General features: G+C 46.2%; 1 protein-coding gene across 3 annotated transcripts in view; it reads left to right on the top strand.

Annotated features, from left to right (window-relative positions):
- kcnd3 (potassium voltage-gated channel, Shal-related subfamily, member 3) overlaps positions 1-25,852 on the top strand; it is a 346,737-nt gene that overhangs the window by 296,551 nt on the left and 24,334 nt on the right. For all 3 annotated transcript variants that reach the window (XM_045692984.1, XM_014134607.2, XM_014134606.2), the window contains exon 4: positions 18,043-18,144. In XM_045692984.1, the coding sequence (XP_045548940.1) occupies positions 18,043-18,144 (102 nt within the window). The remainder of the gene's footprint in view (positions 1-18,042; positions 18,145-25,852) is intronic.

Raw genomic sequence — 25,852 nt, 5'->3', positions numbered from 1 at the left:
TATCACTGTCATCTCACAGCGCACTGTTTGTGTGTGTGCTTGTGCGTGCAGGCGTGTGTGTGCGTGCATGCATGTATGTGTGTGTGTGAGAGAGAGAGGAAAGAGAGAGAGAGAGAGAGAGAGAGAGAGAGAGAGAGAGAGAGAGAGAGAGAGAAAGAGATAGAGGGTTATCCCTCACACCAGGCCCTGTCTCAAGTCTCTTCAGTATTTGTTATTACTTAATTAACTGTAAACTAATTGTCTGAAAATCACCAGGGGCCTGTTTCCATGTGTGTGGGGACCAGACAGTCAAACAGGCTGATGATGAGTCAATCTAACCATATAGGCTCATCATACAACATTCCTACTACTGTTAGATACAGTCTAGCCGTTCTAGTCCCCTATCCCAAACCCACCCCTAATCAATGAATGCTGATTGGCTGGAGTACAGCCGTTCTAGTCCCCTATCCCAAACCCACCCCTAATCAATGAATGCTGATTGGCTGGAGTACAGCCGTTCTAGTCCCCTATCCCAAACCCACCCCTAATCAATGAATGCTGATTGGCTGGAGTACAGCCGTTCTAGTCCCCTATCCCAAACCCACCCCTAATCAATGAATGCTGATTGGCTGGAGTACAGCCGTTCTAGTCCCCTATCCCAAACCCACCCCTAATCAATGAATGCTGATTGGCTGGAGTACAGCCGTTCTAGTCCCCCTATCCCAAACCCACCCCTAATCAATGAATGCTGATTGGCTGGAGTACAGCCGTTCTAGTCCCCTATCCCAAACCCACCCCTAATCAATGAATGCTGATTGGCTGGAGTACAGCCGTTCTAGTCCCCTATCCCAAACCCACCCCTAATCAATGAATGCTGATTGGTTGGAAGGTGAACACATGACTGTTTCACAGGTAGACACCAGTCTCTGGTTAAAAGACTAGGGGCTCTATTCAATCAGATCTGCTTTAACCAACATCCACATAGCGGTTGTTTTGGCGATGTCGGAGGTGGAACTGCATTTTTTACAAGCATTTCGCTACACCCGCAATAACATCTGCTAAATATGTGTACGTGACCAGTAACATTTGATTTGATTAGAGCTGTCAAATCCACAAGCGGATCCTGGCATTATACCTAAAGCGGACCTTGCCAATGGCTGCATGGAGTCGCATTGAAATAAATCCCATGCAGCCTTGTTTAACAGTTGGAACACTGGAATGTCAGATGTGATCTATACCTTGATTCGGTGATAGAAATGCAAAATATTTTATTTATTTTTTATTTCACCTTTATTTAACCAGGTAGGCCAGTTGAGAACAAGTTCTCATTTACAACTGCGACCTGGCCAAGATAAAGCAAAGCAGTGCGACAAAAAAAAACAACAAAGAGTTACACATGGGATAAACAAACGTACAGTCAATAACACAATAGAAAAATCTGGATACAATGTGTGCAAATGAAGTAAGGCAATAAATAGGCCAATAGTGGCGAAGTATTTACAATTTAGCAATTTACACTGGAGTAATATATGTGCAGATGAGGATGTGGAAGTAGAAATACTGGAGTGCAAAAGAGCAGAAAAACAAAAACAAATATGGGGACGAGGTAGGTAGTTGGTTGGATGGGCTATTTACGGATGGGCTGTGTACAGCTGCAGCGATCTGAAAGCTGCTCTGACAGCTAACGCTGAAAGTTAGTGAGGGAGATATGTCTCCAACTTCAGTGATTTTTGCAATTCGTTCCAGTCATTAGCAGCAGAGAACTGGAAGGAAAGGCGGCCAAAGGAGATGTTGGTTTTGGGGATGACCAGTGAAATATACCTGCTGGAGCGCGTGCTACGGGTAGGTGTTGCTATGGTGACCAGTGAGCTGCAATAAGGCGGAGCTATACCTAGCAAAGACTTATAGATGACCTGGAACCAGTGGGTTTGGCAACGAATATGTAGCGAGGACCAGCCAGCGAGAGCATACAGGTCGCAGTGGTGGGTAGTATATGGGGCATTGGTGACAAAACGGATTGCACTGTGATAGACTGCATCCAATTTGCTGGGTAGAGTGTTGGAGACTATTTTGTAAATGACATTGCTGAAGTCAAGGATCGGTAGGATAGTCAGTTTTACGAGGGTATGTTTGGCATGAGTGAAGGAGGCTTTGTTGCGAAATAGGAAGCCATTTCTAGATTTAACTTTGCATTGGAGATGCTTAATGTGAGTCTGGAAGGAGAGTTTACAGTCTAGCCAGACACCTAGGTATTTATAGTTGTCCACATATTCTAAGTCAGAACCGTCCAGAGTAGTGATGCTAGTGTCGTGTCTTTGGGGTACCATTAAACTGAAGACATGTTTATCAATTAACTCCCTGTAATTATTATCACGCGATTAAACTAGTTAATCGTTTAATTGTAATTAACTAGGAGATCGGGGCACCAAGGAAAATATTCAGATTACAAAGTTAGAATTTTCCTAATATAACTTTCCTTTATTATAATATAGGCCGACTATCTTCTGGTTTAAATGGTGTATTTTACCTCGTGTTCAGTCTCATTCCAAATGTCGTAAATTGTTGTATCTGCACGAACCCAGTCTTTACTAAAATCATCCATACATCAATTGTCTTAAAATCATGGCTAACAGGCCTGGCTGGTCTGTTAGACAATGGGTCATAAACAGTCAACTGAGAATGCACACCTACAGAGTTCATTAATATTAACAATTGACAATTGAAGGCTCACTCATTCGGGAACAATTGCAATCAATATATATTTACGCTCAGTGTGTCGTTCTGATTCTTGTTGGAGAGTTTTGTCCGCGTTCTCTCTCTCTCTCTCTCGGTTAGAATGGATCTTTCAGAGCGACATTCATTAATGTCGTCATAGAATGGATGTTTCGTTGGTCTTCGCGTTCGATGATATAATTTACTTAGCTGCAGACTAATAATTAATATCAAAGACTTGTTCTTATTCTGTCGGTATCAATAGTCTAAAAGTTAACCACGTGGTATAGTTCACTTTCAGTAGAGGAATTGGATGGTAAAACCTATTGGCCATGGAGTGGAGGCCTGGTCTAAAGAAATGTAAATCAGGGTGGGTTTTATAGTGACCCTTGAACAGGCTTGTCAAATGACGCCTGGTCCTGTATGTGTCCCTGGGGGCGTGCCTATGACTGAGTTAGACTTGGTTACAGAAATACAATTCTATCACATTACATCAGTACATAGCATCTCAATGTATTACAAAAGCTTTATCCTTATTAATACATTCTATACAACCATTATGATGCAAGTCTCAAGCTGAGGCTATTATATAAACAGTTTTATGGTAATATGGCTATATTGTCTCTTCTGAGTATCACAAAATTGTACCAAGCGGACCAGTTCGTAGCTGGATTCTTCACCAATCTTCCATACCTTCTCCAGAACACACATGTCGCTCGGTTCTCCAATTCTATGAGTTGGAAGAATTTCCTTTGTCTCTCTATGAAACATGTGGTAGGAGATTCTCCTCTTAGGGTTTTTACAACCCTTTCACACAGGGCCTGGGTTGGGGGGAAGGTAGGTTGGGGAATGGTACAAAGGGGAGGGGGTCAACTGTCCTTCCTGTACCCAAAGAGGCCAACGTCATGACACTAGTCTGGCGGGCATTTGCGGGCAGCAATCGGTTGAAGAGCATGCATTTCGTTTTACTAGCATTTAAGAGCAGTTGGAAGCCACGAAAGGAGTGTTGTATGGCTTTGAAGCTCGTTGGGAGGTTTGTTAACACAGTGTCCAAAGAAGTGCCAGATGTATACAGAATGGTGTCATCTGCATAGAGGTGGATCAAAGAATCACCAGCAGCAAGAGCAACATCATTGATATATACAGAGAAAAGAGTCAGCCCGAGAATTGAACCCTGTGGCACCCCCATAGAGACTGCCAGAGGTCCGGACAACAGGCCCTCCGATTTGACACACTGAACTCTATCTGAGAAGTAGTTAGTGAACCAGGCAAGGCAGTCATTAGAGAAACCAAGGCTGTTGAGTCTGCCGATAAGAATGCAGTGATTGACAGAGTCAAAAGCCTTGGCCAGGTCGATTAATACGACTGCACAGTATTGTCTTTTATCGATGGCGGTTAGGATATCGTTTAGGACCTTGAGCATGGCTGAGGTGCACCCGTGACCAGCTCGGAAACCAGATTGCATAGCGGAGAAGGTACGGTGGGATTCTAAGTGGTCGGTGATCTGTAAGTTCACTTGGCTTTCGAAGACTTTACAAAGGCAGGGCAGGATGGATATAGGTCTGTAACAGTTTGGGTCTAGAGTGTCTCCCCCTTTGAAGAGGGGGATGACCGCGGCCACTTTCCAATCTTTAGAAATCTCAGACGATACGAGAGGTTGAACAGACTAATAATAGGGGTTGCAACAATGGCGGTAGATAAGTTTAGGAAGAGATGGTCCAGATTGTCTAGCCCGGCTGATTTGTAGGGATCCAGATTTTGCAGCTCTTTCAGAACATCAGCTCTCTGGATTTGGGTGAAGGAGAAGTGGGGGGTGCGGAGCTGTTGGCTGGGGTTGGGGTAGCCAGGTGGAAAGCATGGCCAGCCGTAGAGAAATGCTTATTGAAATTCTCAACTATCATGGATTTATCAGTGGTGACAGTGTTTCCTAATATCAATGCAGTGAGAAGCTGGGAGGAGGTACTCTTATTCTCCATGGACTTTACAGTGTCCCAAAACTTTTTGGAATTAGTGCTGCAGGATGCAAATTTCTGTTTGAAAAAGCTAGCCTTTGCTTTCCTAACTGACTGTGTGTATTGGTTCCTGACTTCCCTGAAATATTGTAAATTGTGGTGATTATTTGATTCTAGCGCAGTACGCCACAGGGTGTTTTTATGCTGCTCAAGGGCAGTCAAGTCTGGAGTGAACCATGGGCTGTGTTTTAGGGAGTGTTTGACAGTGATGAGGGGTGGACGTTTGACCGCGGACCCATAACGGACGCAGGCAATGAGGCAGTGATCGCTGAGATCCTGGTTGATATCTATGAGGGTGCCCGTGTTTACGGATTTGAGGGCATCTATCTTAGATTGTAGGACGGCCGGGGTGTTAAGCTAATCCCAATTTAGGTCACCTAGCAGTACGAACTCTGACGATAGATGGGGGGCAATCAATTCACATATGGTGTCCAGCGCACAGCTGGGAGCTGAGAGGGGTTTATAGCAAGCGGCAACAGTGAGGGACTTATTTCTGGAGAGATGGATCTTTAAAAGTAGAAGCTCGAACTGTTTGGGCATAGACCTGGATAGTATGACAGAACTCTGCAGGTTATCTCTACAGTAGATTGCAATTCTGCCCCCTGTAGCAGTTCTGTCTTGATGAAAAATGTTGTAATTGGGGATGGAAATGTCCAAATTTTTGGTGGCCTTCCTAAGCCAGGATTCAGACATGGCTAGGACATCAGGGTTGGCGGAGTGTGCTAAAGCAGTGAATAAATTAAACTTAGGGAGGAGGCTTCTGATGTTAACATGCATGAACCCAAGGCTTTTACGGTTGCAGAAGTCAACAAATGAGAGTGCCTGGGGACACACAGGGCCTGGGTTAACCTCCACATCACCAGAGAAACAGAGGAGGAGTAGGATGAGGGTACAGCTAAAGGCTATAAAAACTGGTCGTCTAGTGCATTGGGAACAGAGAATAAAAGGAGCAGATTTCTGGGCGTGGTAGGATAGATTCAGGGCATAGTGTACAGACAAGGGTATGGTAGGGTACGAGTACAGTGGGGGGAAAAACAAGGCATTGAGTGACGATGAGAGAGGTTGCATCTCTGGAGGCGCCAGTTAAGCTAGGTGTGGTCTCCGCATGTGTGAGGGGTGGGACAAGGGGGCTATCTGAGGCATGTTGAGCAGGACTAGGGGCTCCGCAGTAAAATAAAACAATGAGAGCTGCCCTAAACAACAGTATACAAGGCATATTGACATTAGAGAGAGGCATAAAGCAATCACAGGTGTTGATTGGGAGAGCTAAGACAACAACAGGTGAGACAACAACGGGTAAACAACTAAGACAACAACAACTGGTAAATGGCGATGAATGGGCAGAGAGGGTCAGTTAGCTACACACAGGGCCTCCTGAGTTTGAGGCTGGGGCTGACAGATAAACAAAATGAGGTACCGTGTTAATGAACAGTCCAGCAGGCATCAGCTGTGTAGCCGAGTGATAATAGGGCAGTAATAGATGAAACAGGGAGCCGTTCACTAGTCGATTACTACGCTAGGTGAGCGGGAGACACAGTGTTCAGAAAGCTAGCGGGCCAGGGCTAGCAGATGGATCTTCACCACATCCACGATGCAGAGGCCGGTTGAGAGCACATCGGCCGGATTACATCAGCAGATCAGCAGACCAGTCGTGATGGATCGGCGGGGCTCCGTGTCGACAAAGGGTCCAGGCCAATTGGCAAGACAGGTATTGTAGTTGGTGTACTTTGTTTGCTAGCCGGGAGATGGGCATAGCTCAAGGCTAACGGTTGCATAATTCTGGACAAGGGCATTAGCCACAATAGCCACTCGGTAGCAGCTAGCTAGCTGCGAAGATCTGGTGTAATGGTCCAGAGCTTGCAGCAGGAATCCGGTGATTAGTGGGGGGAAAAAGCAGTCTGATATGCTCAGGGCTGATATCGCGCTGTGCAGACTGACAGGTATTATCCGGGCTATCCGGGCTAAAGCGGCTGGTGTCCGAGCTAAAGGTAAAGACCGCTAGCAGTGGCTAACAATAACTAAATAGCTAGTAGCTAATTAGCTGGCTAGCTACTGATGGAGGTTCCAGTTATAATGTAAAAATAAATAGCAGATCTGGACCACATTGGGTGAGGCGGGTTGCAGGAAGGTATATTTAATTTGAAAATGGAAAAAAGAGATTGAAATATAATGAAATGTATACAAAAAACCCGAAAAATACTGAATATTTTACATGAGACAAAAACAAACACGTCTTACTGCTGCGCCATCTTGGACATCATATGACATCATAAATAATTCATGATTTTCAATTTGAAAGTCATTATTTCTATATAGCCTACACTTTCTCATTCTAAACTTCTAACGCGAGTGGGGTGGGTGTGGCTTCGTGACAATGATCAAGAGCAGCTGCTTACCGATTTGACAGCTCCAACGCAGTTACACCTCCAACACCACCAAAACATCAGCTATGTGGGTGCCGGCTATCACCGGTTAACGCTCGATCTGATTCAATCTAGGTTCCCGAGTGGCGCAGCGGTCTAAGGCACTGCATCTCAGCGTAAGAGGCGTCACTATAGTACCTGGTTTGAATCCAGGCTGTATCACATCCGGCCGTGATTGGGAGTCCCATAGGGTGGCACACAATTGGCCCAGTGTCGTCCGGGTTTTGCCGGAGTAGGCCGTCATTGTAAATAAGAATTTGTTCTTAACTGACTTGCCTAGTTAAATAAAGGACAAATAAATAATAGGCCTAGGATGACAACTGGAATATATTGTGTGTGCACGTGTGTGTATGGGATGTTGTGCGTGTGTGTATGGGATGTTGTGAGTGTTTGTATTGGATGTTCTGAGTGTGTGTGTATGGGATGTTGTGAGTGTGTGTATGGGATGTTGTGAGTGTGTGTATGGGATGTTGTGCGTGTGTGTATGGGATGTTGTGAGTGTGTGTATGGGATGTTGTGAGTGTTTGTATTGGATGTTCTGAGTGTGTGTGTGTATGGGATGTTGTGAGTGTGTGTATGGGATGTTGTGAGTGTGTGTATGGGATGTTGTGCGTGTGTGTATGGGATGTTGTGTGTGTGTGTATGGGATGTTGTGTGTGTGTGTATGGGATGTTCTGAGTGTGTGTGTATGGGATGTTCTGAGTGTGTGTGTGGGATGTTGTGCGTGTGTGTATGGGATGTTCTGAGTGTGTGTATGGGATGTTGTGCGTGTATGTATGGGATGCCGGAGGGTGTTCATGCCCTCTGAGTGTTAGCTGGTCCAGTTCTCCACTCAGTGGTGCAAGATAATGTATGCTAATGAGTTCCTGTAAAGCGATGATGTGATTGGTCGCAGCGTGTCCAGGGGCCAAATTGGGCAACTGCATCAGCTAGCATCATAAAGACAGAGAATGGCAATCCTAGTTGGAGGGCATTATGACAAATCAAATCAAAGTGTATTGGTCGCGTACACAGTTTAGCAGATGTTATAGCGGGTGTAGTGAAATGCTTCTGTTTATAGCGCCTAACAATGAGGTAGAATGTCAAACAAGTACACAAATAATTAAAATATTGTAAAAAAGCTCATAAAAAAATTTAACAACGTCGGGACGAATCCAATTAACAACCCAAATAGCCCTGTATCAGTAATCAAAATGAAATCTATATGTATGTAGGCTACACCGGAATAATTTACACTAGATATACTAAGAATGATATGTACAGCAGTAGATATATTAGAATGAGCTATGACAAGAATCCAGTACATAATACATATGTGCTGTGTATAAACAGTGGAACTACAATGGAATGTGCAGTAGTAGAAACATTAGAATGAGCTAGGTTGAGAATACAATATTTAAACACACAGTGTGAAACAGAACGTGACCAGTAGTTCAATGTCTCTATGACATGGGACAGCAGCGTTGGCTGTGTTTGTGTGTGTGTGTGTGTGTGTGTGTGTGTGTGTGTGTGTGTGTGTGTGTGTGTGTGTGTGTGTGTGTGTGTGTGTGTGTGTGTGTGTGTGTGTGTGTGTGTGTGTGTGTGTGAGTGGTGAGTGAGTGAGTGAGTGAGTGAGTGAGTGAGTGAGTGAGTGAGTGAGTGAGTGAGTGAGTGAGTGAGTGAGTGAGTGAGTGAGTGTATATGTGTGATAGTGTTTGTTTTAATTTTGGGGATGGCTAGTTATGACAGATCATGTTGTTATGTCATGTGATGTGTCATGTTATTCCATGCTGGGACATTGGTTTGGGTTGGGATTGTGTGTGCTGGTGGCTTGTACACATGCAACACTCAGGCACAGAGTGTCTCCACTCCTCTCTTTCCAATCCTTTTCCTCATCTATCTCGGTGTGAGGGGCCTGGGATATTGTTTAAAGCAGTTTAAAGCTGTTTGAACCTGTTTGAAGCGCTGTGGCAGGTTTGTTTGTGGCCCCAGCATCCTCCCCAGCTTCAACTAACCATGAACCTGTCTGCCAAGAGTGAGCACTCATATCCATCAGATCAAAGCCAAGCACTCCGAGACAAAGAGAGAAGAGAAGAGAAAGAGAGAGGGGGTAAAGAGAAAGGTGAGAGAGGGGAAGAGGGAGAAAGAGGGGAAGAGCCGTAGGTGATATTTGTCCTAATGGTACATTCTTTCCTGAAATAGCTCTCTCCCACATGAGGTGTTGCGGAGAGCAGAGGTGTGTGTGTTATAGTTCCTGTCAGATACCTGACCTTGGTGTGTCCCCCTCCCTTTCTGAGTCAGCCGCAGTGCAGTATCCCACCCCAATAACAAAATACACACTCAAATACCAAACACACACACCTACTTCATTCTGATAAGGTCAGAACCCAAACACCTTATATCCCAGCAAAAACACCAATGTCCATTGTTGCTAAACCGTCAGTAATATACATTACTGTTGTGTGCTCTGGCATTCATTTAGCCCGAAATGCTTTATTAGTATTGACATATACAGTACCTGGCCATAAAACATTATTGCCATGGGAGTCATGTTAATTAAGGAAGGCTGTGGCTATTTGTTTGAAGCTACTGTAATTAATTGCTTTTATGGACACCCCAAGTGTTTCAGCACGTTGCTGATTGGTAGTGTAGTATAATACGAAGCTGTTCAAACCACTGTACTGACAGCTGGAAGAAAAGAAGAAGAGAAGACGTTCCAACTGATGAATAACAGCATCGCTAAGCTGTTTTAAAAACCCCGAGGTGAATACACTGGCTCTGATGACATGTGTTACTGTGTCACCCTAATGACATGTGTTATGTCACCTTAATGACATGTGTTATATCTCCTTAATGACAGCTGTTATGTCACCCTAATGACATGTGCTATATCACCCTAATGACGTGCTACTGTGTCACCCTAATGACATGTGTTATATCTCCTTAAAGACATGTGTTATGTCACCTTAATAACATGTGTTATATCACCTTAACGACAGCTGTTATGTTAACCTAGTGACATGTTTTAAATCACCTTAAAGACAGCTGTTACGTCACCCTAATGACATGTGTTATATCACCTTAATGACAGCTGTTATGTTAACCTAGTGACATGTTTTAAATCACCTTAAAGACAGCTGTTACGTCACCCTAATGACATGTTATATCACCTTAAAGACAGCTGTTACGTCACCCTAGTGACATGTGTTATATCACCTTAAAGACAGCTGTTACGTCACCCTAATGACATGTTATATCACCTTAACGACAGCTGTTACATCACCCTAATGACATGTTATATCACCTTAAAGACAGCTGTTACGTCACCCTAATGACGTGTTATATCACCTTAAAGACAGCTGTTACGTCACCCTAGTGACATGTTATATCACCTTAAAGACAGCTGTTACGTCACCCTAGTGACATGTTATATCACCTTAAAGAAAGCTGTGGCGTCACACTAGTGACATGTTATATCACCTTAAAGACAGCTGTTACGTCACCCTAATGACGTGTTATATCACCTTAAAGACAGCTGTTACGTCACCCTAGTGACATGTTATATCACCTTAAAGACAGCTGTTACGTCACCCTAATGACATGTTATATCACCTTAAAGACAGCTGTTACGTCACCCTAGTGACATGTTATATCACCTTAAAGACAGCTGTTACGTCCCCCTAATGACAGTGTATGACAGTGTAATGAAGACTCTTATAGTGCAGCTCAGAGCTGAAGTTAGTCATACTGTAGTTTTGATAGATTATGTGGTCTGTCTGTCTGTCGACAAGAGGTGTGTAGCCTACTGTATGATAGAGTCATCATCATTAGGCTGCTGTTCCCCTCTCCTGCCCCCGGGGTCTGGTAATGATTATACCACAGGGTTTTAAGACACCATAATAGCCAGAAGATACTTTGACACACGGTATTGATTAATGCCCCATGGTAGCTAACTGCTGGATGACAGTACACTACGCTCATGTATTGAAGTGTTCATTTGTTCATCCATTAACTAGAGAGGAGAAGAAAATAAAAATAAAGACTAGAAGAAAACAGGAGAGAGAAAAAATAAGAAAGTAGAGGAATAGAAGAGATAATAAATAATAAAGGAGAGGAGAGGAGAGGAATACAATGAAGAGAAAAAAAGTGAATGGAAGAAAGAAGAGGAGAATAGACAAGATCATGCTGTCACCATCTCCCCCCTCCTCCTCCTAGGCAAGATCATGCTGTCACCATCTCCCCCCTCCTCCTCCTAGACAAGATCATGCTGTCACCATCTCCACCCTCCTCCTCCTAGACAAGATCATGCTCTCACCATCTCCCCCCTCCTCCTAGACAAGATCATGCTGTCACCATCTCCCCCCTCCTCCTAGACAAGATCATGCTGTCACCATCTCCACCCTCCTCCTCCTAGACAAGATCATGCTGTCACCATCTCCACCCTCCTCCTAGACAAGATCATGCTGTCACCATCTCCACCCTCCTCCTCCTAGACAAGATCATGCTGTCACCATCTCCCCCCTCCTCCTAGACAAGATCATGCTGTCACCATCTCCCCCCTCCTCCTAGACAAGATCATGCTGTCACCATCTCCCCCCTCCTCCTAGACAAGATCATGCTGTCACCATCTCCCCCCTCCTCCTAGACAAGATCATGCTGTCACCATCTCCCCCCTCCTCCTAGACAAGATCATGCTGTCACCATCTCCACCCTCCTCCTCCTAGACAAGATCATGCTGTCACCATCTCCACCCTCCTCCTCCTAGACAAGATCATGCTGTCACCATCTCCCCCTCTTTCTTCTCCTTCCCCCTTCCTTCCTCCCTGCTTCTCTAGCTCCCTCCTCCTTCCCTCCTCCCTCCTCCTTCCCTCCTCCCTCCTCCTTTTCCTTCCATCTTCCCTCCTCCTTCCCTCACTCCTCTTGCTTCCCTCCTGCTACTTTCCTCTTTCTCTTTCCCTCCTCCTCCTCCTTCCCTCGGCCTTCTCCCATCCGTCTTCATTCTGCTCTAATCGTTAGCTGCTCTGGGCTCCCATTACTAATGAAGCATCCATCTGGACCTGAGCTCAGTGACAGGCCTGTTGTATCCTTCACTCTCCTTGCACCATGAAACAATACATTACAACGCTACAGGTTTCTCTTCAGAGTAACAAAACCATACAGAGTTCACAGAGGAAGAGTGTCTGTGTGTCTTGTCTGGTCTCTGACCTTGTGTTCTGTTTTGTTCTGCCTATGAGCTCTGCTCAGGGAGGCTGTAATGAACAGCAGGTTGTGATTTTGATTGTAAAGGATAAGCTAATTGATGATTCATGATGACTCCATCTTTCAAGAGCTGTTTAGCCAAGAAAGACATAAGAGAGAAGAAGAAACAGAGTGAAAGAGAGAGAGAGGAAAAGAGAGACAGAGAGAGAAACAAAGGTGAACCTAGGTGAGAGCTGAGCTCCATGTTTTTGACTCAGACGGTCCTAAATTACGGTCCTAACCTTAGGCGGTCTGTTTCTCAATACTGCCTTTCTTTCTCCCTCTCTCTCTCTTCTCAGTCATGCTTATGTATGTCTCTTCCCACTCCACATTTCCTGTTTCCTCCAACATAAGCGTGAGAGCGAGCGAGAGACAGAGTATCAGGTATCAAGGTAAGACCCAAGTGCAGACTGTGTGAAGTAACAATGTTTATGGTAACAGGGGCAGGAAAATGACAGGTCAAGGCAGGCAGGGGTCGATAATCCAGAGTAGGAGCAAAGGTACAGGACGACAGGCAGGTTCAGGGTCAGGCAGAGTGGTCAGGGGGGCGGGTACAGGGTCAGGGACAGGCAGAGTGGTCAGGAGGGCGGGTACAGGGTCAGGGACAGGCAGAGTGGTCAGGCGGGCAGGTACAGGGTCAGGGACAGGCAGAGTGGTCAGGAGGGCGGGTACAGGGTCAGGGACAGGCAGAGTGGTCAGGAGGGCGGGTACAGGGTCAGGGACAGGCAGAGTGGTCAGGCGGGCAGGTACAGGGTCAGGGACAGGCAGAGTGGTCAGGAGGGCGGGTACAGGGTCAGGGACAGGCAGAGTGGTCAGGCGGGCAGGTACAGGGTCAGGGACAGGCAGAGTGGTCAGGCGGGCGGGTACAGGGTCAGGGACAGGCAGAGTGGTCAGGAGGGCGGGTACAGGGTCAGGGACAGGCAGAGTGGTCAGGCAGGCAGGTACAGGGTCAGGACAGGCAGAGTGGTCAGGCGGGCAGGTACAGGGTCAGGGTCAGGACAGGCAGAGTGGTCAGGCGGGCGGGTACAGGGTCAGGGACAGGCAGAGTGGTCAGGCGGGCAGGTACAGGGTCAGGGACAGGCAGAGTGGTCAGGCGGGCGGGTACAGGGTCAGGGACAGGCAGAGTGGTCAGGAGGGCGGGTACATGGTCAGGGACAGGCAGAGTGGTCAGGCGGTCAGGTACAGGGTCAGGGACAGGCAGAGTGGTCAGTCGGGCAGGTACAGGGTCAGGACAGGCAAGGGTCAAAAATCAGGAAGATGAAAAAAAGAGAGGCTGGGAAAAGACAGGAACTGACAGACAAACACTGGTAAGCTTGACAAACAAGATGAACTGGCCCAGACAGACAGAAAACACAGGTATAAATACCCAGAGGATAAGTGGGGAAGATGGGCGACACCTGGAGGGGGTGGAGACAAGCCCAAGGACAGGTGGAACAGATCAGGGCGTGACAGAGAGAGAGAGAGAGAGAGAGACAGCGAGAGAGAGAGTATGACCATATGTATGACCACATTAGAAGCACATATTTCCCTCAGATTACACAGATCCACAAAGAATTCAAAAACAAACCCAATTTTGATAAACTCCCATATCTACTGGGTGAAATACCACAGTGTGCCATCACAGCAGCAATATTTGTTACCTGTTGCCACAAGAAAAGGGCAACCAGTGAAGAACGAACACCATTGTACAGTGAAGGAAAAATGTTTTTGATCCCCTGCTGATTTTGTACGTTTGCCCACTGACAAAGAAATGATCAGTCTATAATTTTAATGGTAGGTTTATTTGAACAGTGAGAGACAGAATAACAACAAAAAAAACGCATGTCATAAATGTTATAAAATGATTAGCATTTTAATGAGGGAAATAAGTATTTGACCCCTCTGCAAAACATGACTTAGTACTTGGTGGCAAAACCCTTGTTGGCAATCAGAGGTTAGATGTTTCTTGTAGTTGGCCACCAGGTTTGCACACATCTCAGGAGGGATTTTGTCCCACTCCTCTTTGCAGATCTTCTCCAAGTCATTAAGGTTTCGAGGCTGACGTTTGGCAACTCGAACCTTCAGCTCCCTACACAGATTTTCTATGGGATTAAGGTCTGGAGACTGGCTAGGCCACTCCAGGACCTTAATGTGCTTCTTCTTGAGCTACTCCTTTGTTACCTTGGCCGTGTGTTTGGGGTCATTGTCATGCTGGAATACCCATCCACGACCCATTTTCAATGCCCTGGCTGAGGGAAGGAGGTTCTCACCCAAGATTTGACAGTACATGGCCCCGTCAAATGATGCGGTGAAGTTGTCCTGTCCCCTTATCAGAAAAACACCCCCAAAGCATAATGTTTCCACCTCCATGTTTGACAGTGGGGATGGTGTTCTTGGGGTCATAGGCAGCATTCCTCCTCCTCCAAACACGGCGAGTTGAGTTGATGCCAAAGAACTCAATTTTGGTCTCATCTGACCACAACACTTTCACCCAGTTGTCCTCTGAATCATTCAGATGTTCATTGGCAAACTTCAGACGGGCATGTATATGTGCTTTCTTGAGCAGGGAGACCTTGCGGGCGCTGCAGGATTTCAGTCCTTCACGGCGTAGTGTGTTACCAATTGTTTTCTTGGTGACTATGGTCCCAGCTGCCTTGAGATCATTGTCAATATCCTCCCGTGTAGTTCTGGGCTGATTCCTCACCGTTCTCATGATCATTGCAACTCCACGAGGTGAGATCTTGGCCGAGGGAGAATGACAGTTCTTTTGTGTTTCTTCCATTTGCGAATAATCGCACCAACTGTTGTCACCTTCTCACCAAGCTGCTTGGCGATGGTCTTGTAGCCTATTCCAGCCTTGTGTAGGTCTACAATCTTGTCCCTGACATCCTTGGAGAGCTCTTTGGTCTTGGCCATGGTGGAGAGTTTGGAATCTGATTGATTGATTGCTTCTGTGGACAGGTGTCTTTTATACAGGTAGAAGCTGAGATTCGGAACACTCCCTTTAAGAGTGTGCTCCTAATCTCAGCTCGTTACCTGTATAAAAGACACCTGGGAGGCAGAAATCTTTCTGATTGAGAGGGGATCAAATACTTATTTTCCTCATTAAAATGCAAATCAATTTATAACATTTTTTACGTGTTTTTCTGGATTTTTTTTTTTTTTTTTCTGTCTCTCACTGTTCAAATAAACCTACCATTAAAATTATAGACTGATCATTTCTTTGTCAGTGGGCAAATGTACAAAATCAGCAGGGGATCAAATACTTTTTTCCCTCACTGTAAATACAACCCATATTTATGTTTATTTATTTTCCATTTTGTACTTTAACTATTTGCACATCGTAACAACACTGTATATAGACATAATTTGACATTTGAAATGTCTTTATTATTTTGTGAGTGTAATGTTTACTGTTCATTTTTATTGTTTATTTCACTTTTGTTTATTATCTATTTAACTTGCTTTGGCAATGTAAACATATGTTTCTCATGCCAATAAAGCTCTTAAACTGAATTGAAATTGACTTGAGAGAGAGACAGAGAGAGGGGGGAGAGACAGAGAGCGAGCCAGAGAGAGACTTTCGAGTCAGACACTACCTTTTAATCAGCATGGCAATGTGGAAGAGAAACACAACCAACAACCTGCCAGAGCAGACAGACCTTGTATACCTGAGATTGTCTCCCCTGGCGGAAATGAATAAAGTTTTCTACTTTTGCCGAATAAAGCACTTGAAGCTGAAAAAAATGTTAGAGAAGATTGTGTCCGTATGAGACATATACACAGCTCAACATCTTAGATTGTTCCACTGAGAGTTCAATCTGGGCTGAGTGAAAATGTTTTCTCACTGAGTGGTGTTGGTAAGAGGCCAACCTCTTACTAACAGAGAGACAGAGAGAGAGAGAGAGAGAGAGAGAGAGGAAGGGAAAGCTGTCTGATGACGTGACTCGCTCTAAATCAATTTTTGCTACAGCCCAGTGCTTCTTTCCTTCAGTCTCTCTCACACGCCCCATGCTTTCCATTTTCACAAATCTGCAGTGGGAGGTGTGTGTGGGGGGGGGGGATACCTATTCAGATGTAGTTCTCTCCTGAGCAGTCGTTCCAGGGCAGGCCTTGAGGCATCCCTCCATCCTGTCTCTTTCTGCTCTACTTCCTACTAATCCAAATACAGTACCACTCTCTCTTTCTGCCTTTAATATTCACCATAGTAGCTTTTTCAGTTCTCCTCACCAGGTGTTGTGCTGAGGAGTTTAAAACTTAACTTGAAGTTTAGTTTCTCTTGAAGTTAAGTTTCTCTGAGCTGTAGGCTATTCATTGGAAATATTGCAGTCTACCAAAGGTGGCCGGTGCTACCGTAATTGGGGAGGACGGGCTCATAGTAATGGCTGAAGCGGAATACATGGAATGGAATCGAACACTTCAAACACCATTTTTTTTTTAATACCAACCATTATTATGAGCTGTCGATGCTCTAGCTTTTTGTCCATGTTCCATGTGTGTAATAAATACATTAATTAATTAATTAATTAATTAATTAAAGCCAGCGCCCTCCTGTGTTTTCTCAATGATGCTTCAGCAGAAATCCATCCTCAAATCTGTCCTGCCTCTCTGCACTGTCTGAGAGCATGTTTGGACCAGAGACACAGGTTCTGGGTCCCAGTGGCCCTAAATTCTCTCTCTCTCTCTCTCTCTCTCTCTCTCTCTCTCTCTCTCTCTCTCTCTCTCTCTCTTTCTACCCCCCATCCCTGCTCACTCTCGATAAAAGTGGATACATTCTAGCAGGGTATGTTTTCACACCTCCTCTATTACCCCCAGTAACCATTTCCATGGTGGCTGGAAGTGTTTGCCTGGTGACCCCAGAGAGCCGATCTCATTGGCTGAGCTCAGAGCGAGACGAGGAAGAGGGTCATCCTAGAGACCTCTGGGATGTCTAAGCTGGCACAAAGGAGCATGAGAGAGGGAGGGGCAGAGAGAGGCCAGGAGAGAGGTACAGTAACAGATAAGGAGAGAAAGAAAAAAAGAGAGTGAGACAAAAGATTGAGAGGAAAAACTATTATAAGAGTTAGAGGATGGAGTGCAAAAGAGAAGGAGAACAGTATGGAGAGGAGTAGGCGTGTGTGTGTGCAAGAACACCTCTGCTTAATACCCGTCTCTGGGAGCATAAACAAGATTGAGAATGCTGGCCAGCTTGTCTGAGCTGAAACTCTTGTCAGACCTTTTCCACACAGACATTGTGTATTGTTTGTTATTGACGCATTGAGAAATCACATTGCCTTCTTTTGCTCCTTCTTTTGTCTCTCTGTCTCTGTCCTTGACGAGAGAGAGAGAGAGAGAGAGAGAGAGAGATGGCTGCACACCAACCCTCTTTATACTGTGTTTCCTGTAGATGAGAAGAGATGTATGCAGACAGACATACACACTGTTGGTTAGGGTTGTAGTCGTAACACTTTAAGGCAGTGGACATTTCATTGATTTATTCTACATAAACAAAAGCAATGCATTTCAAGGCGCAATTCAGCAAGTCTATTACACAAGAAACACAGACAGCAATATTAAACATTGAAAAGACATGGTGACATTACCCTCCTAGTATGTGTTTTTGTATGCATTGATATCAGGTTTGCATCAAACGTTTGCGCTGTGCATAGCCATTTGGATTTAACCTGGTTGGTGGTATGAGGGGACTGATCTTTGGTTTCCATGGTTTCTTTGTCTTCCAGAAAGCACGTTTGGCCAGGATACGAATATCCAAGACAGGAAGCTCCAATGCCTTCCTCCACAGCAAACGGAATGGCCTCTTCAGCGAAGCCTTGGAGCTCACGGTAAGAGAACACTCAATACAACCACCATTGACTGTACTAGACTGATTTCTCGTTAGGAGCCCATCCCCCTCCACAAAACTTCTGGACTCAAAGAACTCAAATACTCACACCGCACGACCCCTTTAACTCACATAGGCACTCTCTAAAACCCAGCCCAGACACAACAGTAGAATTCTGTATGTTTGCCCTGAAAGTGTTCATACATCGGAGTGACACTTTCCCCCGTGGGATAGACACCTGCCTCTTAAGTACCAGATCATATAATCACCCTTTGACTGCACTTCATTGAACACTTTATAGATTCCATCCTTCTTCTGTCTCCTTGAGGTAATCATTGACTCATAAGTAATGGGATAGATCAAAACAAGGTTACTACATTCACCAATCCAACCTCATCAGATCAGTTATTCCATCAAGGCAGAAAGGATAGAGAAGTCTTTATTCAAACAGGGCCCTTGTGATTCTTCTCTCTCTCCTCCTGGGTTCCTGGAAGACTAGGCCTGGCCTGGCTTCTGAGAACAGCTAAATGCAGTCCTGTTAAATATGCTGTAGTGTTAATGTGAACATCTTGGTGCTCAGCTGGGATCCAGGCTGCAGGCACTAGCAGACATGTAAACACAACTCGCCTTCCTCCTCTCCTCTCCTCTCCTCTGGGCTGAGACACGCCAAAACACAAAGACACTTTAGCTGTTTCTGAATGTATAGCTTGTCCTTCTATACACCCATAAATTGTACTGAGATTTGACTGTGCCTCCACCAGCTCTCCCACGCACTATGAAGCAACCGTTAGCATGACTAAACTATAAAAACGAAAAGCTGAGCTTCTATGTTTTAGAGGTCCCGAGCAAAATGATCTCGTTGACGTCACAGGGATAAGCCAGCTGACCTTCGATACATCTGCACCACACAGATTAGTAAATTGTGTCCATGTATTATGCAGCCTCACCTGGTTACCTACCTGCCTGTAGTGTAGCTAATGGACCAGCCACCTGGGTGATTCACAGCAGCCCTCACACCAGTGGAGGCTGCTGAGGGGAGGACGGCTCATAAGAATGGCTGGAACGGAGCAAATGGAATGGCATCAAAACCATGTTTGTTACCATTCCACCAATTCCGCTCCAGCCATTACCACGAGCCCGTCCTCCCCAATTAAGGTGCCACTGACCTCCCGTGCCTCACACATCCTGCTGATTCTTTGGCTTTAGTCTTTAGGAATGAGTAGGACAGGACCAGAAATAGCCTGGAGACGCAGCTGTGTCTGTGTACTGTAGCTCAGCACTGTTTAGGAGGTGAACTCTTCCCCACAGCACATAAAAAAATGTGCTGCAGCACTACTCACATACACAGGGGAGGAGGGAACTACATAACACACAGTAAACATGGTGGAAACTCAGCCCGGTCTCATAGACTAGACGTAACATGGTACATGTAAATCCGGGACACTCAAAATAGTATGATATGTTATGTTTGGTATGGTTAAATAACACAGAAGGTTACTTAAAGCAAAAACAAAAGTAGGATGGTTATTCGGGGAGGATGGGTGGGTGTATAAAGCGCACCTGATTCTAATAATTAGCTGGTTGATAAGATGAATCAGGTTAGTTACAACTGGGATTGGTGCGAAAATCTACAGGAGGGTAGTTCTCCAGGAACAGGGTTGGAGAGCCCTGCTTTAACCTAACTTCTAACCCTAACCCCTAACTAACATTAGCCACCTAGCTAACGTTAGCGTTAACCACGTAGCCACCATCTAAGGTCAGCACCAACAATTTGGAATTCGTGACATACGTTTTGCAAATTCGTAACATATTATAAGAATTGCAATTCGTAACAATTTGGATTAATTTTAATTCGTAACAGATCATACGAAATGGATGATGGACATCCGTAAATGTATACATACAGTGCATTCAGAAAGTAGTCATACCCTTTGACTTATTCCACATTTTGTTGTGTTACCGCCTGAATTCAAATATAGATTGAATACATTTTTTGCTCACCCATCTACACACAATACCCTATAATGACAAAGTGAAAATGTATTTTTTGTAATTTTAGCTAATTTATTGAAAATTAAATACAGAAATATCTAATTTACAGAGGTATTCACACCCTCTGAGTCAATACATGTTAGAATCACCTTTGGCAGTGATTATAGCTGTGAGTCTTTCTGGGTAAATCTCTAAGAGCTTTCAACACCTGGATTGTGCAACATTTGCATATTATTATTTTTAATTTTTCAATCTCTGTCAAATTGGTTGTTGACCATTGCTCAACAACCATTTTCTGGTCTTGCCATAGATTTTCAGGACGATTTATGTCAAAACTGTAACTAGGCCACTCCGGAACATTCAATGTCGTCTTGGTAAGCAACTCCAGTGTATATTTGTCCTTATGTTTTAGGTTATTGTCCTGCTGAAAGGTGAATTTTTCTCCCACTGTCTGTTGGAAAGCAGACGGAACAAGGTTTTCCTCTAGGATTTTTCCTGTGCTTAGTTCTATTGCATTACTTTTTATTTAAAAAAAACTCCCTAGTCCTTGCTGATGACAAGCATACCCATAACATGATGCAGCCACCACCATGCTTGAAAAATGGTACTCAGTGATGTGTTTGCCTCAAACATAACGCTTTGTATTCAGGACATGAAGTTCATTTCTTTGCCACATTTTTTGCAGTTTTACTTTAGTGCCTTATTGCAAACAGGATGCATGTTTTGGAATATTTGTATTCTGTACAGGCTTCCTTCTTTTCACTCTGTCATTTAGGTTAGTATTGTGGAGTTACTACAATGTTGTTGATCCATCCTCAGTTTTCTGCTATCACCAATGGCCTCATGGTGAAGTCCCTGAGCAGTTTCCTTCCTTTCCGGCAACTGATTTAGGAAGGACGCCTGTATCGTGTAGTACATGGATGTATTGATACACCATCCAAAGTGTCATTAATAATGTCACCATGCTCAAAGGGGTATTCAATGTCTACCAATAGGTGCCCTTCCTTGTAAGGCATTGGAAAACCTCCCTGGTCTTTGTGATTGAATCTGTGTTTGAAATGCACTGCTCGACTGAGGGACCTTACAGATAATTGTATGTGTGGGTTACAGAGATGAGTTAGTCATTAAAAAATCATGTTAAACACTATAATTGTACACAGAGTGAGTCCATGCAACTTTGTATGTGACTTATTAAGCACATTTTTACTCCTTAACTTATTTAGGCTTGCCCTAACAAAGGGGCTGAATACTTATTGTCGCAATACATTTCAGCTTTTCATTATTTTTTTAAACATTTTTCTAAAAACATCTACATTTAATCCATTTTAAATTCAGGCTGGAACACAACCTCTACATTTAATCCATTTTAAATTCAGGCTGGAACACAACATCTACATGTAATACATTTTAAATTCAGGCTGGAACACAACATCTACATGTAATCCATTTTAAATTCAGACTGGAACACAACATCTACATGTAATCCATTTTAAATTCAGGCTGGAACACAACAGAAATGTGTAAAAAGTCAAGGGGTGTGAATACTTTCTGCAACGTAACATATCATACTAATTGGAGTGTCCCAGATTTACATGTACTATGTTACATTTACCACTGAGTCCAGGCTGGGAAACTAAACGTTAAAATGATTAAAGCCTGTATTGTTTTCAGCAATTTAAAAAAAAAATAGCAAGGGTAGATTTTAGGTGGTGTGATGTTTATGCATTTTAACAAGCCAAACAAAGGGGCTTGTCAGGGATTGCAGTGTGCTGTCCTGTCAGCCCTGACTGATGCAACCCAGTGAAAGTTTACAGTGTGCGTATGTAACAGTGTTGCTTCTGTCCCTCTCCTTGCCCCAACCTGGGTTTGAACCAGGGACCCTATGAACACATCAAAAACGGTCACCCGCGAATCATCATTACCTATCGCTCCACAAAAGCCTTGGCCCACAAAAGCCTAGGCTGTTGCTCCTGCTCCCTCGACCCAGAGCTATAGCCAGTAACAGCGGCCCAAACAGAGCCCAGAGGTATAGCCAGTAACAGCGGCCCAGAGATATAGCCAGTAACAGCGGCCCAGAGATATAGCCAGTAACAGCGGCCCAGAGATATAGCCAGTAACAGCGGCCCAGAGATATAGCCAGTAACAGCGGCCCAGAGATATAGCCAGTAGCAGCAGCCCAGAGATATAGCCAGTAACAGCGGCCCAGAGATATAGCCAGTAACAGCGGCCCAGAGATATAGCCAGTAGCAGCAGCCCAGAGATATAGCCAGTAGCAGCGCCCAGACAGAGCCCAGAGCTATAGCCAGTAGCAACAGCCCAGAGCTATAGCCAGTAGCAGCAGCCCAGAGCTATAGCCAGTAGCAGCAGCCCAGAGCTATAGCCAGTAGCAGCAGCCCAGAGATATAGCCAGTAGCAGCAGCCCAGAGCTATAGCCAGTTGCAGCAGCCCAGAGATATAGCCAGTTGCAGCAGCCCAGAGCTAAAGCCAGCAGCCCAGAGCTATAGCCAGTAGCAGCAGCCCAGAGCTATAGCCAGTAGCAGCAGCCCAGAGCTATAGCCAGTAGCAGCAGCCGAGAGATATAACCAGTAGAAGCAGCCCAGAGCTATTGCCAGCAGCCCAGAGCCCAGAGATATAGCCAGCACCCGCAGCCCAGAGCTAAAGCCAGCAGCAGCAGCCCAGAGATATAGCCAGCAGCAGCAGCCCAGAGCTAAAGCCAGCAGCCCAGAGATATAGCCAGCAGCCCAGAGATATAGCCAGCTGCAGCAGCCCAGAGATATAGCCAGTAGCAGCAGCCCAGAGCTATTGCCAGCAGCCCAGAGCCCAGAGATATAGCCAGCACCAGCAGCCCAGAGCTAAAGCCAGCAGCCCAGAGCTATAGCCAGTAACAGCAGCCCAGAGCTATAGCCAGTAGCAGCAGCCCAGAGATATAGCCAGTAGCAGCAGCCCAGAGCCAAGAGATATAGCCAGCAGCAGCAGCCCAGAGCTAAAGCCAGCATCCCAGAGCTATAGCCAGTAGTAGCAGCCCAGAGATATTGCCAGCAGCAGCAGCCCAGAGCTATAGCCAGTAGCAGCAGCCCAGAGCTATAGCCAGTAGCAGCAGCCCAGAGATATAGCCAGTAGCAGCAGCCCAGAGATAGTGCCAGCAGCCCAGAGATATAGCTGCACCAGCAGCCCAGAGCTAAAGCCAGCAGCCCAGAGATATAGCCAGTAGCAGCAGCCCAGAGATATAGACAGTAGCAGCAGCCTAGAGCTATTGCCAGCAGCCCAGAGCCCAGAGATATAGCCAGCACTAGCAGCCCAGAGCTAAAGCCAGCAGCCCAGAGCTATAGCCAGTAGTAGCAGCCCAGAGCTATAGCCAGTAGCAGCAGCCCTGAGATATAGCCAGTAGCAGCAGCCCAGAGATATAACCAGTAGCAGCAGCCCAGAGATATAGCTAGCAGCAGCAGCAGCCCAGAGCTATAGCCAGTAGCCCAGAGATATAGCCAGCAGCAGCAGCCCAGAGCTATAGCCAGTAGCAGCAGCCCAGAGCTATAGCCAGTAGCAGCAGCCCAGAGCTATAGCCAGTAGCAGCAGCCCAGAGATATAGCCAGTAGCAGCAGCCCAGAGATATAGCCAGTAGCAGCAGCCCAGAGATATAGCCAGCAGCCCAAAGCTAAAGACAGCAGCCCAGAGATATAGCCAGCAGCAGCAGCCCAGAGATATAGCCAGTAGCAGCAGCCCAGACATATAGCCAGTAGCAGCAGCCTAGAGCTATTGCCAGCAGCCCAGAGCCCAGAGATATAGCCAGCACCAGCAGCCCAGAGCTAAAGCCAGCAGCCCAGAGCTATAGCCAGTAGCAGCAGCCCAGAGCTATAGCCAGTAGCAGCAGCCGAGAGATATAACCAGTAGAAGCAGCCCAGAGCTATTACCAGCAGCCCAGAGCCCAGAGATATAGCCAGCAGATGCAGCCCAGAGCTAAAGCCAGCAGCAGCAGCCCAGAGATATAGCCAGCAGCAGCAGCCCAGAGCTAAAGCCAGCAGCCCAGAAATATAGACAGCAGCAGCAGCCCAGAGCTAAAGCCAGCAGCCCAGAGATATAGCCAGCAGCAGCAGCCCAGAGCTATTGCCAGCAGCCCAGAGCCCAGAGATATAGCCAGCACCAGCAGCCCAGAGCTAAAGCCAGCAGCCCAGAGCTATAGCCAGTAACAGCAGCCCAGAGCTATAGCCAGTAGCAGCAGCCCAGAGATATAGCCAGTAGCAGCAGCCCAGAGCCAAGAGATATAGCCAGCAGCAGCAGCCCAGAGCTAAAGCCAGCAGCCCAGAGCTATAGCCAGTAGTAGCAGCCCAGAGATATTGCCAGCAGCAGCAGCCCAGAGCTATAGCCAGTAGCAGCAGCCCAGAGCTATAGCCAGTAGCAGCAGCCCAGAGATATAGCCAGTAGCAGCAGCCCAGAGATAGTGCCAGCAGCCCAGAGATATAGCTGCACCAGCAGCCCAGAGCTAAAGCCAGCAGCCCAGAGATATAGCCAGTAGCAGCAGCCCAGAGATATAGACAGTAGCAGCAGCCTAGAGCTATTGCCAGCAGCCCAGAGCCCAGAGATATAGCCAGCACTAGCAGCCCAGAGCTAAAGCCAGCAGCCCAGAGCTATAGCCAGTAGTAGCAGCCCAGAGCTATAGCCAGTAGCAGCAGCCCTGACATATAGCCAGTAGCAGCAGCCCAGAGATATAACCAGTAGCAGCAGCCCAGAGATATAGCCAGCAGCAGCAGCAGCCCAGAGCTATAGCCAGTAGCAGCAGCAGCCCAGAGCTATAGCCAGTAGCCCAGAGATATAGCCAGCAGCAGTAGCCCAGAGCTATAGCCAGTAGCAGCAGCCCAGAGCTATAGCCAGTAGCAGCAGCCCAGAGCTATAGCCAGTAGCAGCAGCCCAGAGATATAGCCAGTAGCAGCAGCCCAGAGATATAGCCAGCAGCCCAGAGCTAAAGCCAGCAGCCCAGAGATATAGCCAGCAGCAGCAGCCCAGAGATATAGCCAGTAGCAGCAGCCCAGACATATAGCCAGTAGCAGCAGCCTAGAGCTATTGCCAGCAGCCCAGAGCCCAGAGATATAGCCAGCACTAGCAGCCCAGAGCTAAAGCCAGCAGCCCAGAGCTATAGCCAGTAGTAGCAGCCCAGAGCTATAGCCAGTAGTAGCAGCCCAGAGCTATAGCCAGTAGCAGCAGCCCTGAGATATAGCCAGTAGCAGCAGCCCAGAGATATAACCATTAGCAGCAGCCCAGAGATATAGCCAGCAGCAGCAGCCCAGAGCTATAGCCAGTAGCCCAGAGATATAGCCAGCAGCAGCAGCCCAGAGCTATAGCCAGTAGCAGCAGCCCAGAGCTATAGCCAGTAGCAGCAGCCCAGAGCTATAGCCAGTAGCAGCAGCCCAGCGATATAGCCAGTAGCAGCAGCCCAGAGATATAGCCAGCAGCCCAGAGCTAAAGCCAGCAGCCCAGAGATATAGCCAGCAGCAGCAGCCCAGAGATATAGCCAGTAGCAGCAGCCCAAAGATATAGCCAGTAGCAGCAGCCCAAATATATATTCAGTAGCAGCAGCCCAGAGCTATTGCCAGCAGCCCAGAGCCCAGAGATATAGCCAGCACCAGCAGCCCAGAGCTAAAGCCAGCAGCCCAGAGCTATAGCCAGTAGCAGCAGCCCAGAGATATAGCCAGCAGCAGCAGCCCAGAGCTAAAGCCAGCAGCCCA

This window comes from Salmo salar, chromosome ssa13, assembly GCF_905237065.1.
Source record: "Salmo salar chromosome ssa13, Ssal_v3.1, whole genome shotgun sequence".
In the NCBI taxonomy this organism is placed as follows: Eukaryota; Metazoa; Chordata; class Actinopteri; order Salmoniformes; family Salmonidae; genus Salmo; species Salmo salar.
The sequence above is the reverse complement of the archived record's forward strand: the minus strand, read 5'-3'. Positions and strand labels throughout refer to the sequence as shown.